Source organism: Juglans regia, chromosome 11 (assembly GCF_001411555.2).
Source record: "Juglans regia cultivar Chandler chromosome 11, Walnut 2.0, whole genome shotgun sequence".
NCBI lineage: Eukaryota > Viridiplantae > Streptophyta > Magnoliopsida > Fagales > Juglandaceae > Juglans > Juglans regia.
In genome coordinates this window covers 20,546,413-20,563,579 of record NC_049911.1, presented here as the reverse complement: position 1 = coordinate 20,563,579, position 17,167 = coordinate 20,546,413, and the positions used below count along the sequence as shown (strand labels likewise).

The 17,167-nt window shown below is 37.0% G+C and overlaps 1 protein-coding gene across 2 annotated transcripts; it reads right to left on the bottom strand.

Moving 5' to 3' along the window:
* Nucleotides 1–3,504: 3,504 nt before the first annotated feature.
* LOC109018782 (calmodulin-like protein 11) lies at nt 3,505–5,471 on the bottom strand. Of its 2 annotated transcripts, none has more exons than XM_035682825.1 (4): nt 5,341–5,471; nt 4,929–5,086; nt 4,684–4,761; nt 3,505–3,950 (listed from the first exon to the last, which is right to left on the bottom strand). In XM_035682825.1, exons 1-4 carry the CDS (start codon nt 5,414–5,416, stop codon nt 3,816–3,818), a joined length of 447 nt encoding a protein of 148 aa, XP_035538718.1. In that variant the 5' UTR covers nt 5,417–5,471; the 3' UTR covers nt 3,505–3,815. The 2 variants fall into 2 exon arrangements, with proteins under 2 accessions (XP_035538718.1, XP_035538719.1); XM_035682826.1 differs by having other exon boundaries at nt 3,505–3,941.
* Between the last annotated feature and the right edge of the window lie 11,696 nt (nt 5,472–17,167).

Genomic DNA, 17,167 nt, shown 5'->3' with positions numbered 1-17,167 from the left:
GAATTGCAATCACCCTTCAAGTAATAAAAATCTAACTTTTACAAAACTTAAACTTGTCTACGCATCACTTAACAAAAAGCATGCTAACCAAAAAATTCTATTTCACTCAACTTCACAAAACCAACCATTTTCTTCATGATAAACCTTCCAATAATTTACTAACTTATTCATATAACACTTATCAAAGTATAAGGAAGAAAACTTGCTTACCAAAAGATGAGGTTCTCGACTAGGGGTTGAGAACTCTCCACTTCAACACACACTTAACCCTCTCAGTTTGTGACTAAAACATGAGTTGCTCTCTTTTCCTCGTGTGAACAAGGGCTAAAGTAAGTGTGTGTGTGTGTGTGTGTGTGTGTGCGCTCGCGCGCGCGTGCGAGTGAGTGAGGAAAATCTAAAGGAAATGGAAGTGAATGTGGGCCTGAGAAAGCTAGAGGAGAGGAACCTTTCTTTTCCTTCACCCAGTTGCACACTAAGGGCTTTGTTTTGACTTTGAGTGTGTAGAACTTGACTTAGGCTAGCATGTGGGATATGAGGGGACTGAAAAGAAAGGGGGAGAGGTCCTTGGAGCAGGCTGGATGTGTAGTGCAGGGAATGGCTTGACATGGAGGGGTTGCTTGCAAGTTTAGGTTTGTGTGGGTGTGTGAATCAAGCAATCGGGTGGTGAGGGAGTGGCTGGCTTTTCAGGTGAATTCCAAGGGAGTGGGGGAGCTAACCAGAACTGGTACAAGGGGCAGCAAGTCAGGGCATGCATTTTTTAAGAGAGGTAAGGGCCTTGTAAGAGAGGTATGGGTCATGATGGTTTGAGCTAGTGTGTGAGAGAAGCATCAAAGGAGAGGGAGAAAGGCATGGACGGGGAAGGATGGACCTGAGGTGAGGGACACCTTTTAGGGCTGGTATGGACGTGTAAGAGGGGTAAGGGCATGTAAGAGGAGAATGGGTTTAACTAGGGGTGGGCAAAATTTTCGAGCTCCAAACTCCATCCGAGTTTTGACGAGGTTCCGACTCCAACGGAGTTGGAGTTTGCGAAATTAGGAGTCGGAGTCAGAGTCGGAGCCCATCTAGGCTCCGAACTTCGATTTTTTTTTTAAAAAATACACATGTTCAAAAAGACGTCGTTCTACTTCAAGAGGAATGATGTTGTTTCACAGGCCCTGCTGACGTTTTGTCTTGATCAGGTAAGTAAACAATGTTGTTCTGCTTGAACATCATTTCGTGAAGGAAGAGGGTCCAAAACACAGGACCCCATTCTTCCCCCCTCACTTTCGCATAATAGTCCCTAGTGAGTCACTTTCGCACAACTCGGTTGAGCTCCGAACGCCGTCTGCCGTCACCTAAGGCCGTCGTCTACGACTCTGTCTTCACTGGAGTAATTGTAAGAATGATTTGTAACTTTCTCCTCCAATAGATTTATTGTTCCTCCGAGAAATGTAAAATGTGATTTGTAACTCCCTTTGTGAAATGTGTAAGATTTGTTGTTCATTTCAACTTCTTTTTTGTTTTCATTTCAATGATTTCAATTTTTAGGCTGTTAAATTTAAGAATTGAGGGATTAGGTTTTGTAAAAATTGAATTTTTTGTTCCAAATGACGTTCGCTTGGGTGGCGCTTGAGTGTGGCTTGAGCGAACATCACACAAATTGCTCGATCGAGCCTTTGCTCGAGTGTGGCTCGAGCGGATGTTCATTTTTTTTTTTTTTTGTGTTTTATTTCTTTTTAAAACCACAAACGTGACTAGACACATGTTTTTTTCTTTTCAATGTGTTTCCACTTACCAATTTGTAGATAATTATCATAACATTTAAAATTACAGTTGTTTTTTAATTGTTTCAGATTATTTGCTCAAATTATGGATGTTATATCATCTCATTCTCACTGCAATTCTCTACAAGAGGATGACGCATAACTGTTGGCATCACCACTAGTACTTCAGGCAGTGGACCCCCATCTAGAGCAGCTACCTCTTATGCAATTAGTTGAGTCCCATTAGATCTAGAAGACATTGATACGCTTAATGAGGAGGAAGAGTTTATGAATATTGAGGCCGATCCACCAACATGACCTAGTAAAAAAAGGTCGTGGACATGGGAACATTTCACCTAAGTTCTTGGTGATCGTGAGAACCCGCAGGCTCGATGCCACTACTATGGGCAACTATACGGTTGTCATTCGAAGAAGAAAGGCACGTCAATATTAATAGCACATCTTAAAGGTTGCCAGCAGTATAAGATACACAAAGGGTTGGTAGCAACTGATCAGACGAAGTTGAGTTACGAGACTTCTACTGCCACTGATGGCACATAGATTAAGAAGCTATCAATCCCTCAATACAATGAGAAGATGTTGAGAAATGTTCTTGCAGAGATGATCATCACTGAAGAGATGTCTTTTACCATGGTTGACAATACAGGCTTCCACAAATTGGAGCACACTTTAGAGCCACAATTTCTCATGTCTTCACGGTATACTGTGATGTGCGACTGTTTGAAGAGGCATGCCAAAGAGAAGGCAGCGATGAAGGAAATATTTGTCGCCACTGAACAAAGAGTGTCATTTACGGATAATACATGAACATCCATAGAAAATGTGAGCTATAGGTGTATCACAGCCCACTTTATTGATACTGAGTGGACGTTGCAGAAGCGGATTATCATCTTCAAAAAAATTGTTGATCACAAGGGTTTGTCCATTGGCAAGGAGATGGATGACTATATAAAGGATTGAGAGATCAGAAAAGTACTTGGTATCACGGTTGATAATGTCAGTGAGAAAAAACATTGTCATTGATTGAAATTTGGTTCAGGCAAAATACGATATTGTGAGAATCAGTTTATTCATGTTCGATATTGTGCCCATATCATCAACCTCCTAGTTTCTGATGGATTCAAAGAGATTGATGAATCCATTATTAAAGTCCGGAACCTAGTGAGATATGTGAGGGCTTCCCCCCAACAGCTCTGCCAGTTTAAGGCAATAGCCGAACAACTCAAGATCCCATCTTCCAGTATGTTGCAATTGGACGTTCCAACTCGATGGAACTTACATATATAATGTTGGATGTAGCGTAGAAGTACCAAACAACATTCGAGCGGATAGAGGTCGAGGATGGGGGCATGAGGTATGTTTTGTTAGAGTCAGTTGAGGGGAGAAGGGGGCTCGGTGCTCCAGGCACAATTGATTGGGCCAATGTCAAGTATTTTGTTCAATTTTTGAAGTTATTTTATGACATAACTATGTAGATATCTATGACAAAATATCATACTACGAACATGTACTTCGAGGAGCTCTCGGGACTTTATAACCACTTGCAAGAGAGTTGTGCTAGCAGTATGAGTTTGTTGAATGTAATGGCTACGAAGATGAAATACAAATATAATAAATATTTGGGGGATCATGTGGAGAAGATAAATAGATTATTATCTGTGGTTGCAATCCTTTGCAATTATATATATATATATATTTCTATATGTAAATATATATATTAAACCTAAGTTAAGCTTATACATACTAAGTACTGGTCATAGAGGATATTTCACCCTTGAAGCAGCTAACTTCCATAAAATTAAAGCTAATTGCGAAGTACTGTAAAACTAGAACTCCAATTGCTCCAAAATCGGAGCTCCGGATCTAGAACTCTAGAGTGCTTTAAAATAGAGAGTAGTGAAAGTGAGATCATGTTTTGGCATTGAACCTCAGGTCCGATTTGGGAGCTGTCACTCCCACACCCTCTAAAAATATTTAAGGGACTCACAGCTCCCATTGACCATATATATATAATTGGTCATGGTGGATGCATCACTCTACTTGATTTCGAAATCAATTCAGCATCATCATCCTTGCGAACTCTTCATAGCTAACGTGACCGTCACCATCCAAATCAGCCTCTTTAATCATCTGCTCTGCCTCTTCATCTGTCAATCTCTCTCCCATATTTATCATCACCTGCCTCAACTACATAATAAAAGTTAAGCTATATGAATGGATCAGAAATTTATGCCAAAACAGATCACACCAATACTTATCGACCTTATAATTAACTATATATGCATGCTATTATATATAGTGACGTGATAATTAATGTTTTATAACCACCTTAATTACATCAGAAAATCTAAGAACTACGTGCGTACTAAACATTCTAAGACCATTGCATGCTGTGTTAGACAAAGCGAAATAATGTTATGTGAGTGACATACGCCTATTGTCCGGACGTTAAGCACCTTGTTGGGCATGCACCCATTGAATTAGGGACAGTTGAGTGTATGTAAAATAGGCTAGGAGTACTAATGCTAAATATAGTCCTATGCTATGTAACTACCGCACACTTTCTTTGAAAAAAGTGAGGTCCACCATTGAAAATAAGCACGTGTAGCTTGCAAACTCTAAGACTACAAATATCATTTCTCATATGCTAAATTATTTGAACAATATCAATACCATTTATACGGACGTTTGGCAAGAAATCAGCTTCCTATAAATAAACTTTGACCTCATCCATTTTTGCACACCTCTCTCTCTCTCTCTCTCTCTCTCTCTCTCTCTCTCTCTCTCTCTCTCTCTCTCTCCCTAGATAGAATTAGATATGAGCCCAAAAAGGAACACTAGAATGAGATATACCAAACGCTTTAGACATATAATATGTTGGAACGTTATTCGAAAATGAAAATGGGCCAATTAGGTTTACCTCATTAGCTGAAATATATCCATCTTGATCCCTGTCAAATACTTTGAAGGCTTCTTTCAGCTCCTCGGCAACATTTTCCTAATACAGTCAGATCATGATCATTTCTTCATCATCATCCTCTAATTGACAGATTATACTTCAAGAAATTATAGCAAAATCTAGAGCCAACCCCAAGCTAGCTAAGTCCCCCATATTAACCAGAAAACGTTACATCATGTAAGTTATACATGAATGATAATAAATACCTTCATTTTTCTTGCCATAATATTTAAAAACTCTTCAAAATCAACGGTCCCATTCCCATCAGCATCAACTTCACCAATCATGTCTCTAACTTCTTCTTTTGTGGGGTTTTCATTCAATGATTGAATCACCGCTGCCAGTTCTTCCATTGTAATATGGCCTACAGCATTACCAATAATTCAAACAACAAAAAAAGGATAAAAGAACTTGTTTCCCTTATGATATCGAAACAGTTTTTTTTTTTCTTTTTGGTTATTTTCTTTTCATTGTGGGGTGTTTCTTGGAAACATGAACGTTCTCTCTGGAAGAAAAACAAAAACAAAAACAAAATAAAACAAGTTTGCTACAGCCTACGTACGTACTCTTATAAGCATGAGTTAAGAACAAAACGAAGTTATATATAGAGAAACACACCGTCGGAATCCTTGTCAATGAGACAAAAGGCTTCCCGGAATTCGCCAACCTGATCTTCTTTCAATGCATCTGCCATGCTTGGAAATGTAATCAAAATCAGAGAGAGAGAGAGAGAGAGAGTGAAATAAAAGGCAGACAAAATGGTACTTAGTAGAAAGTGGGTTTTAGCGAAGTTGTAATATAACAGGTTTCTGCATTAATATTCAAAAGTCAAAGAGACACGCATGCAGGGAGAAAAATTCCCCATTCAACGTTGGAACTTTTCTAAAAGTCATTTTTGATCAATTAATTTTCGAACAATTAAAAATGAGAAATTTCAAATACATGATTTTTGGCCTTCTGATCTTAACCATCTTAATTTGATCTTATTCATGTCAACATGATCATGACTTTGATAATTTGCTCTTTATATATTTGAACTTGGGAAAAAGGATTCACCCTAAGTCAAAATTCGTGGAGTTGTGTCCACACTTCAATTTCTGATCTTTCTACATTTCTTTTTCTTTTTTTCACGTGGCATATATACGTCTTGCATGGAAAGATTGGGTTATCAGAATCTTCTGATATTATTGAAAAAATGAAAATAATTGAAAGCTACAAATGAAAGGACATAAATGAAGACGAATACATCTGATCGTGTCGACCTCATAGCTAGGGAGTACTCTATTTTCAAAAGAAGCAAGCTAGCTAGCAGCTAGCCACTACCCGATCAAAAGTCTAATTAAGACAACGCTGCATGCATGTTTTAAATTGATACTAATTAAGGCCATAATGTTAGCACGAGGTAATTTGATTCACATGATCATGAGATGCTACAAATTAAAATTTAGGAAAACTTAAAATCCTTTACAGATAGAAAAATATTGGAGTGGTAAAGTACTGTCATGAAACCTATTATATGTATCTCTCTCTCAATTTATACACAATAATTACTTTCAAAGCATAATCATGAAGTCACATGATCATTTACTATCTCATTTTTTCTACGTACTAAATGAGAAGTATTCCATTTAAGCCATATAATTCTCCAATTGTATATGTAGATGTAAAAGTTTAGCTAGGATTAGGTGACTAAGTTGATAAATTTGGATAGGATTAGGTGACTAAAATGATAGAGTTTATCATATCATTAAGTTTGTAATTTTGGATGAATGTAAATTATTTATTGACTTTATCTATAACTATATTAAGTTTATCTATGAGGTATTAGAAGTTATTTAGATAAGTCGTAAGTGCGAAAATCGAGTCCCAAGGAATTTGCACTTATCCAGAGAAGAGGTTGAACTGAAATCTGTTACTGCAGAGAAGATTTATCGCGAAATGTCAGCATTCTGTCAATAGACGTCTTCGCGACAATCCGTCAACAGATTCCTACTGAAACTAAAACTTCCTTCAGATTGTTTATTTAAAAAATCTTATTGGTTAGGATCTGTAGAGATTCAGATTTGGATATATTCTAGAACACTTTCAAGTATATATTTTGGTAAGAAAATAGGAATTTTCATATTGTTTCTCTCAAAGAGTATGATCGTGCTCCATATTGGAGAATTGATTGATCAAGTTTCAATCACTGGAGTCCCAGAAGAAAAGTCAATGTTTGAAAATCTTCAGAGGTTCTGGCTGTAACTGTGGTAGAAGACCAATGAGTCATTTGTCTAGTCAATTAAGAATGTCAATTGACAAAGGTTTTGTAATTGACTTTTTTGGGTTTGGCTGTCTCCCAGGGTTTTACGTTTAAAGAGTTCTTTAAAGGGTTTTCCTTCGAAACCAATTTTGATGTTATGTAATTTATTTACTTTACGTTATTGCTTAATTTTTAAATAATTGCATAATTAACAACTAACCAATTTGTTGAGTGAATTAGTAGATATTTTCACTGCGTTACAGGGTACTTGGATAATTTTAGTATCATTATGATATTTGATATGCAATTAAGTTAAATTAATTATATAAACAATAATATATCTAGTTAAGTAAATAAATTTTATTTAAAACTAAAATGATTAATATATTTAATCGGGTTGTTGGTATTTGTTGTTGATTAGCCATCCCTTAGTTTACATTTTTTTTAATTTAAATTTTCAAACCTTTTTTTAAGATTAAAAAAGAAAAAAATGACAATATAGAAGAAAAGATTCAAATATTTTATACATAACTAACAGCTTTAAAAAAAAAAAAAAAAAAAAGGATCTGCAGCCGTGGAGGTGCTATTGGAAGTTGTAACCTCTTTCAGAGTAAATGATAATTTTGGTAGTTTTGAGGTAAATTGTAATGTTGCAAAAAGAGTAATAGTTTAAAGGAATAATGAGTTTAAAATTATTTTTTTCTCCTAAAAAATTATTATAATAAATTCCATAAAATAATTTTAGACAAGCCAGCTTTTTAGAATCTTCATGATTATCATTGTTGTTTCTTGGTATGATAAAAGGTGTACGAAAATACAAATGTTCTCAAACTGATTATTAGTGCTTATTTTTAAATTAGAAAGAAATAAAACTTATTACCATGTAAATTCTCACTTTTCTACAGTACACATCTTACTCCCATCACATTCCCAAAATCTTCTTTAACAAGGAAGGAAATGTATGGAAATAAATGAAAGTATCACCTTATCCCTATACAATTTTTTGAGTAGTTAAAAGAGTTGGAATGTTTTCCCTTTTTATACATAAGCAAACAAGGTCTAAAAGAGTTTGAATCGACCAGGGGCAGCTAATCCTAGTGAAGTGACAGGATTAGAGGATTTGAATTATGCAGTGCAACATTGCAAAGTCCAACCGTACGTGTATCTAGCACCAAGAATCCCTCCATCATTCTAACACTTGCTACTACAAGGCTGTGCTTGGCCACATGCCCCAAAGATTATGCCTCCCCCGCAAAGCATCAATAGGCATACATGGCGGAAAGAAGCTTCCGTACATCATGGTTCCATTGCAGTTGTTACCCAGGTATTCCAATAGCAGTCATAGATGACGATACGACTGAATAAAAAATATGACCAGTCAAGCTCATGGCAGTTCATAACTTCATATTACAGTTAGATGCCAATAAACCAAAAGGAACAGTTTCTCTGATGTCATCCAATCAGATTGATACACAATGGAGACGGGTTTACTCAGATTAGATCCTTAATACTCCACCATGACTAAGATACCATAAACAGCTCTCTCTGTCTCTCACGTTCGGTTTACTCTCCCGTAAGCACTCTCTCACCGTGCATCTCTCCCTCTCTCTTTCTCGTTTAGTGCATAGCCACCGAGTGCACCACCTCCCGTCGTACACCGCGCCGTCGCACTTCACCATCTCGGTGAGTCCCTGCCGCTGCTGCATGTTTTTCTTTTATTCTGTTGTATGTTTATCGTTTGTTTTACGTATAGGGTGTTTATATATATTTATATATATATATATACATGTGTGTGTATTTTTATAAGTAAAGTTTTAACTTGGGCACTTACTAGTTTTAACCTAATATATATTAGGAAAGTTCACGGTTTGAGTTTTCGGCTGAGAAGTATTTTTGTGTTGAGTTTATATTTAAATAGAATTTTGCTTTAAGTTTCAATAAATATTGTATTGTATTTTAATAATATTGTTAGTTAAAGTAAGTAAATCTATTTTTCTTAAGAGGTGAGTTTTTCATGAATTATTTTAGGAAAAGTTTAGTAACCAATGTATTCTTTTTATTTATAAAATATTGTTGGTATTTTAGATATTTTGAATATTAATTTTTTTTGAGTTCTATATTTATCATAATACTTATTCGATAAATTTTCTTCTTCAGTACGAATTCGATTAAGTGGATATTGATGGTCTTAGAAAAGATTGGTATTTTAGGTTTTGAGGTTCTTAAAATAGGTTCTTTTAGCATTTTTAAGTTTTAATATCGAAATACGTGGTTGGTTGGAAATTTATGGAAGTTACGTGATTATTTTTATAGGTGACGATTAATATTTGTTCGGCATTTTTTAGGAAAATTTTGAAAAGCTAAGAAGTCCAGATAAGCGGGGTTCCTATGCTAGACTTTGCATTAAAATAAAATGAACTGAGATCCTTTTTGAAAAATGTGCATGTTTTGTTATGAAAAGAAATCTGAAAACAACCTCAGATAATTGTTCTGCATTACTCATGAGATTATGTTTAAGAAGAAAGTATTTTCTGTTATGACTGGTGTAGACATGAGCTTATTTTTGACATTCTGTTTCTGAACTTTGAAAAAGAGAGCGAATATGAAATTTTGTGCATAAAATATATTTTGTGATCTGATTCTGTTCTATTATGTACTCTGTTATGATGTGGCATCTGAAAAACCTTTGGCATGACTTTCTAACTTTGATTCTGACTCTGATATGGTGATTCTGATTCTGTTTTGCTCTGATATGTGGCCCTGTCACGGGATATAATAGTGACCTCTGGCCCTGTCACGGAATATAATAGTGACCTTTGGCCCTGTCACGGGATACAATAGTGACCTCTGGCCCTGTCACGGGAGATAATAGTGACCTCTGGCCCATCATGGGATATAATAGTGGTTTTCTTTTCTGAGTGCAATCGTTTTGGTAACACGGTGATTTATGTTCTGCTTGACTTTCCGCAAGATGCACAACCCTACCACGGGGGTTAAACATGGTCTCTGTTCTGATATGATATGATAAGACGAAGTTGTTCAGTCATGTTGTGCCAAAGGAGTCTTTGAATATGAAAAGTTGGTTTCTGAATATGAAATATTTGAGAAGTCACTCTGATTTTCTGATAAGATGTATTTTTTTGAGATTTGCATATTGATACTGAAATGTTTTGTTTCTGCATTCTGAACTCTGTAAAAATGCTCATGTTTACACACTAGTATATGTCCTCTACTTATTGAGTTGTTGATAACTCACCCCTTATCTCCATTTATTTTTCAGATGATTTTTGAATAGACCAGCTAAGGATCAGGATTATGGAATATCAGTGAGATGATTATTTAAGCAAAGTGGATTACTCATAGAAGATTTCTGAGAAGTGGCGGATTTTATTAAGAGACTTTGTAGTATTCTGATGACATTATATTTTGGAGTTTATAAATTTATTGATGAATTGTGAGTTTTAAGTTATAGGGAGTAACTCTTCAATCCCTGCGGGACCGGGGCGTTACATACTTTCTTTCATAAGATATAATTCATTCTTGTTCTTGTTCTTATGGAGTGTGGATGCCTCACAGTTCCCCATAAACCGTGTGCTCCTGCTCGTTACCGCACCACATCACAAGTCTCTAGACCAATTGTGAATACGTCATCCAGAGAAGGAATACTCAGGCATATCATAATGCTTTCACCATAAGTACACTTTAGCTTTTGGCAGATAGAATTGTCTTCACCAAAAAGCATCTTATTTCACTCCCACTAGCGTTAGGTGCTAAGACTTCGCTCCGGAAACATTTTACTCTCATTCAAAGCTTGTTGATTGTTCTTCGTCAACCCAGGAGATTCCACTCCATAGTGGATAAGGGAGTTCCACTAGAATAATACCTCATTCTAGCATTGGATTTGTGACAAGAGAAAATTACATGATTGACTCATGCTTCATGACATATATTCATGTTTCATAACACATGAAAATATAATATAACATGAATGTCTCATATATTAATGGAAACTCAGGATAATAACCTTGATGTCTAACATGGCATTTATCATTAAACATACTAACATAAACCAGAAGTAAATTAGAAACTAACTTACATACTTTTTTCTCACATAAAATCTCACAGCTGAAATAAATACACACTAATGTTAGGGAAAATTTAGTGCACCATAAAAACTCATCAAAACTACTACTACAAAAAAAATAGAAATTTGCATATAGTCCTTTCAATTTTTGCGAAAATTGCAATTTGACCCATAAACTTTTCATAATTGCGTTTCAACCCAAACTTCGTAAATCTCATATATTTTCTATTCTGAATCCATTTCTAACTTACAAATGTTGTTTTCCATATGTCACACCCAAAAAGTTTTGCCTACCCGAAAACCCTAGTGTAAACATCTTTCTATTTAAAATTTAATCCTAAAGCCCTTCACTTGCAACCATTTAACCAAGTTTATTCTTTGCTCATATTCTAAAATAGAGAGTTCAATAACCTATTCCTTGCTCATATGAACTTGTTTCAATTCATAAAGGATAAGATTTGCAAATGAAATGATAACTTACACAATCATGGAAATCAAACATCAAATCGTGACCTCACTTAGTGATTCTTGTTCTCATCGAGTAGTCAATGAATAAATCGTCAAAGTTACTAAAATGTTCTAACCTCAACATGATCAAAATCACTTCTTGAAGATTCTCACTTCCAGTAAACTTAGTAAACCGAAACATGTTTGGAAAGAAAACGATATACACAATTAAGGCGGCCAGAACCGAAGATATGCTTGGGTACTCTTGATCAGCATGCTTGTGCATTTATTCAAAGGAATTTCTTTTTAGATCTAACCCATGAAAACATTCATAAGCCTAATCCAACCCAGAGCATTATCTCGTTCATAAAATTCCAACACTTACAAAGATTAAACTCAAAGTCATCCATGCTCAACATAAAGACACTAACCAAGACATATACTAACTCTATATGGCATTCTAAATTCCAATACTATGAATTTCAAATAAAAATCATACGACCAAGTAATATACTACATTTACAAGTTCAAACAAGAATTGCAATCACCCTTCAAGTCATAAAAATCTAACTTTTACAAAACTTAAACTTGTCTACACATCACTTAACAAAAAGCATGCTAACCAAAAAATTCTATTTCACTCAACTTCACAAAACCAACCATTTTCTTCATGATAAACCTTCCAATAATTTACTAAATTATTCATATAACACTTATCAAAGTATATGGAAGAAAACTTGCTTACCAAAAGATGAGGTTCTCTGCTAGGGGTTAAGAACTCTCCACTTCAACACACACTTGACCCTCTCAATTTGTGACTAAAACATGAGTTGCTCTCTTTTCCTTGTGTGAAGAAGGGCTAAAGTAAGTGTGTGTGTGTGTGTGCACGTGCGCGCGCGCGCGTGAGTGAGTGAGGAAAATCTAAAGGAAATGGAAGTGAATGTGGGCCTGAGAAAGCTAGAGGAAAGGAACCTTTCTTTTCCTTCACCCAGTTGCACACTACGGGCTTTGTTTTGACTTTGAGTGTGTAGAACTTGACTTAGGCTACCATTTGGGATATGAGGGGACTGAAAAGAAAGGGGGAGAGGTCCTTGGAGTAGGATGGACGTGCAGTGCAGGGAATGGCCTGACATGGAGGGGTTGCTTGCAAGTTTAGGCTTGTGTAGGTGTGTGAATCAAGCAATCGGGTGGTGAGGGAGTGGCTGGCTTTTAAGGTGAATTCCAAGGGAGTGGGGAGCTAACTAGAACTGGTACAAGGGGCAGCAAGTCAGGGCATGCATTTTTTTAGAGAGGTAAGGCCCTTGTAAGAGAGGTATGGGTCATGATGGTTTGAGCTATATTGTAAGAGAAGCATCAAAGGAGAGGGAGAGAAGCATGGACGGAGGAAGGAAGGACCTGAGGTGAGGGGACACCTTTTAGGGCTGGTATGGGCGTGTAAGAGTGGTAGGGGCATGTAAGAGGAGCATGGGTTTAACTAGGGGTGGGCAAAATTTTCGAGCTCCAAACTTCGTCCGAGTTTTGATGAGGCTTCGACTCCAACGGAGTTGGAGTTTGCAAAATTCGGAGTCGGAGTCAGAGTTACTTTGACTCCAGCAGCTGGAGTTTGGAGTCAGAGTCCATCTAGGCTCCGAACTTCGATTTTAAAAAAAAAATACACATGATCAAAAAGACGTTGTTCTACTTCAAGAGGAATGATGTTGTTTCGCAGGCCCTGCTGACGTTTTTTCTTGATTAGGTAAGTAAACAATGTCGTTCCGCTTGAACGTCATTTCATGATGGAAGAGGGTCCAAAACACAGGACCCCATTCTTCCCCCTTACTTTCGCACAATAGCCCCTAGTGAGTCACTTTCGCACAACTCAGTTGAGCTTCGAATGTCGGCTGTCGTCACCTAAGGCCGCCGTCTACGACTCTGTCGTCACTGGAGTAATTGTAAAAATAATTTGTAACTTTCTCCTCCAATAGATTTATTGTTCCTCCGAGAAATGTAAAATGTGAAATGTGATTTGTAACTCCCTTTGTGAAATGTGTATGATTTGTTGTTCATTTCAACTTCTTTTTTGTTTTCATTTCAATGATTTCAATTTTTAGGCTGTTAAATTTAAGAATTGAGGGATTAGATTTTGTAAAAATTGAATTTTTTGTTCCAGATGACGTTCGCTTGGGTGGCGCTCAAGTGTGGCTTGAGCAAAAGTCACACAAATTGTTCGATCGAGCCTTCGCTCGAGTGTGGGTAAAGCAAATATCACACAGATTGTTTGCTCCAGCCTTCGCTCGAGTGTGGCTCGAGAGGACTTTCATTTTTATTTATTTCTTTTTAAAACCACAAACACGACTAGACACATGTTTTTTCCTTTTCAATGTGTTTCCACTTACCAATTTGTAGATAATTATCATAACATTTAAAATTACGGTTGTTTTTTAATTGTTTCAGATTATTTGCTCAGATTATGGATGCTATACCATCTCATTCTCACTGCAATTCTCTACAAGAGGATGACGCATAACCATTGGCGTCACCAACTGGTACTTCAGGCAGTGGACCCCCATCTAGAGCAGTTACTTCTTGTGCAAGTAGTCGAGTCTCATTAGACTAGAAGACATTGATACGCTTAATGAGGAGGAAGTGTTTATGAATGTTGAGACCGATCCACCAGCATGACCTAGTAAAAAAAGGTCATGGACATGGGAACATTTCACCAAAGTTCTTGGTGATCGTGAGAACCCGCAAGCTCGATGCCACTACTATGGGCAACTATACGGTTGTCATTCGAAGAAGAAAGGCACATCAGTATTAATAGCACATCTTAAGGGTTGTCAGCGGTATAAGATACACAAAGGGCTAGTAGCAACTGATCAAACGAAGTTGAGTTACGAGACTTCTATTGCCACTAATGGCATGTAGATTAAGAAGCTATCAATCCCTCAATACAATGAGAAGATGTTGAGAGATGTTCTTGTAGAGATGATCACCACTGACAAGATGTCTTTTACCACGGTTGACAATACAGGCATCCGCAAATTTGAGTACACTTTAGAGCCACAATTTCTCATGTCTTCACGGTATACTATGATATGCGACTGTTTGAAAAGGCATGCCAAAGAGAAGGCAGCGATGAAGGAAATTTTTGTCGCCACTGACCAAAGAGTGTCATTTACGACTGATACATGAACCCCCATACAAAATGTGGGCTATACGTGTATCACAATCCACTTTATTGATAGTGAGTGGACGCTGCAGAAGCGGATTATTATCTTCAACAAAATTGTTGATCACAAGGTTTTATCCATTGGCAAGGAGATGGATGACTATATAAAGGATTGAGGGATCATAAAAGTACTTGGTATCACGGTTGATAATGTCAGTGAGAAAAAACACTGTCATTGGTTGAAATTTGGTTCAGGCCAAATACGACGGTAAATAAGGATATCATTCGTGAGAACCAGTTTATTCATGTTCGATGTTGTGCCCATATCATCAACCTCATAGTTTCTGAAGGATTCAAAGAGGTTGATGAATCCATTATTAAAGTCCGGAACCTAGTAAGATATGTGAGGGCTTCCCCCCAACGGCTCCGCCAGTTTAAGGCAATAGCCGAACAACTCGAGATCCCATCTTCTAGTATGTTGCAACTAGACGTTCCAACTCGATGGAACTCTACATACATAATATTGGATGTAGTACAGAAGTACCAAACAACATTCGAGTGGATAGAGCTCAAGGATAGGGGCATGAGGTATGTTTTGTTGGAGTCAGTTGAGGGGAGAAGGGGGCTCGGTGTGTAACACCGAGACCCAATCAAGCTCAATTTTTATTTATTTATTTATTATTATTTATTTTGTTTTAGTTTATTCTATTTTATTTTATTTTTCTTCACACGTTTATTTTTTTTTCCGGCATGTTTTATTTTGTTTTCTTCTCTTTCCGTCTATATTTCTTAATTCTCGTAAGTTTTCCTCTCGTCCACTCCATGCACACACATGACACATCTGCGCACACGTCTCTCTCTCGCTCTCTTGGGTATTATTTTTTTTTGGTCATCCATTCATCTATATAGTTGCACGTTCTTCATCCTCAACGAAAACCTAGAGTTGCCGCTTCTTCTTTTTCACGCCTCAGCCTCCGTCACCCATTGTAACCTCTCGTTCACTGCCTCTCCGCGTTCTAGCTTCATCATTCATCAACCTTGCCAGACCCCCCTCCACCGCTAACCACCAACACCGAAAAACAGCCACTGCCTCCACGTCCAGGAAACGCCCAACAACAGTAGTGCACCGCAGCAATGCCTCACACAAGACTTTGTTCTGCACCACCCTACCCCACACTAAGCCGCCCAAAGTAGAAGCTTTGTCGCACACAGACCCGTACCCATCCTCCACCTAAAGCTAGAGCTGCCGCTTCAATTTTCTTCCTTTTCTCCCAGTTTCCTCACCACCATTGCACCACCACCATTTGCCGAGAACAACCACCTGCTTAGTAGACCGAAACTCCACTGTTTTGGGTCCCAAAAACAGAGCAATTGGTTGCTCCTCCAAGCACGGAAATTTTTGCTCTTTGACCAACCCTTTCAGACGTCTCCTCCGCGGCGCAAAGGGAAACTGTAGTCCAGCGTCTCAGCCACGCCTAGTCGTGCCACCATCGTTAGCCACCCGGGCCGTTGTCACGCGTAACTCTCTCGGTAACACCTCAATGCACACGCCGTGTTTCACTCTGTATATCTTGACTTTGTCTCTCTCTCTCATCGTGCACCTCTCTCTCTCTCTCTCTCTCTCTCTCTCTCTCTCTCTCTCTCTCTCTCTCTCTCTCTCTCTCTCTCTCTCTCTCTCTCTCTCTCTCTCTCTCGTCCAGTGCATAGCCGCCGAGTGCACCACCTCCCACCTCACCCAGCGCCGCACATCTTCTCTCTTGGTAGGTCCTCCATTACTCTCCAACCGCGCAACGTTGCCTTGTTTTAGTATGATTTTAGTTGTTCCTTAAACTTTCATAGTTTTAGGAAATATTTTGATTAATAATTCTAATATTGCCCCTTTACTGGATGGTTGTAGTTGGGATTTTTGCTGTTATTAAATCTGTTTTTTTTACATGATTTATGTGGGAAGTATAAGACATTTTACAAAAAATAAATAGGGTTTTCAAATTGTACTAATAGTAGCATATTATTTTTACAGTAAGTGTGAAATTTTATTTTGAACATTTTAATTATGATTACAGAAAATCACTTATGTATTTTATCATGTTATTAAGTAAAGTTTTATTTTAAGAGTAAACAATATTCGTGTAATATTATTTTTTTTACACTTTAGATATGATTTAGTCTATTTAAAAAAAATAGTTATGGTTTATCTTAAAAATATTTTGGGATAATTATATTATCCAGTATTATATTTTCCGATAATAAATAGGTCTGACTTTTAAATATTTTTTTCATAGTTATTAAATCATCAGTGATAATTTTAGAAAGTGATGATTTGAAATTTTAGGTTTTGAGAATTTTAATAGGTTATTTTAGAAGCGTATGACTGAATATAGAAGTATGAGGTTAATTGGAAATTTACGAGAATTATGTGATTATTTTATAGGTGACGATTAATTATTATTCGACATTTTGAAAGAATTTTCAAAAAAAACTAAGAAGTCCAGGTAAGCTGGGTTCCTATGCTAGATTTGCATAA

What these genes read in the sequence shown, in the direction of transcription:
- LOC109018782 (XM_035682825.1), bottom strand. Translation starts at nt 5,416, where the DNA reads ATGGCAGATGCATTGAAAGAAGATCAGGTTGGCGAATTCCGGGAAGCC. An exon ending in CATTGACAAGGATTCCGACG is followed by an intron (nt 5,087 to 5,340) that starts GTGTGTTTCTCT and finishes GTAATGCTGTAG; the next exon opens with GCCATATTACAATGGAAGAA. An exon ending in TTATGGCAAGAAAAATGAAG is followed by an intron (nt 4,762 to 4,928) that starts GTATTTATTATC and finishes TGACTGTATTAG; the next exon opens with GAAAATGTTGCCGAGGAGCT.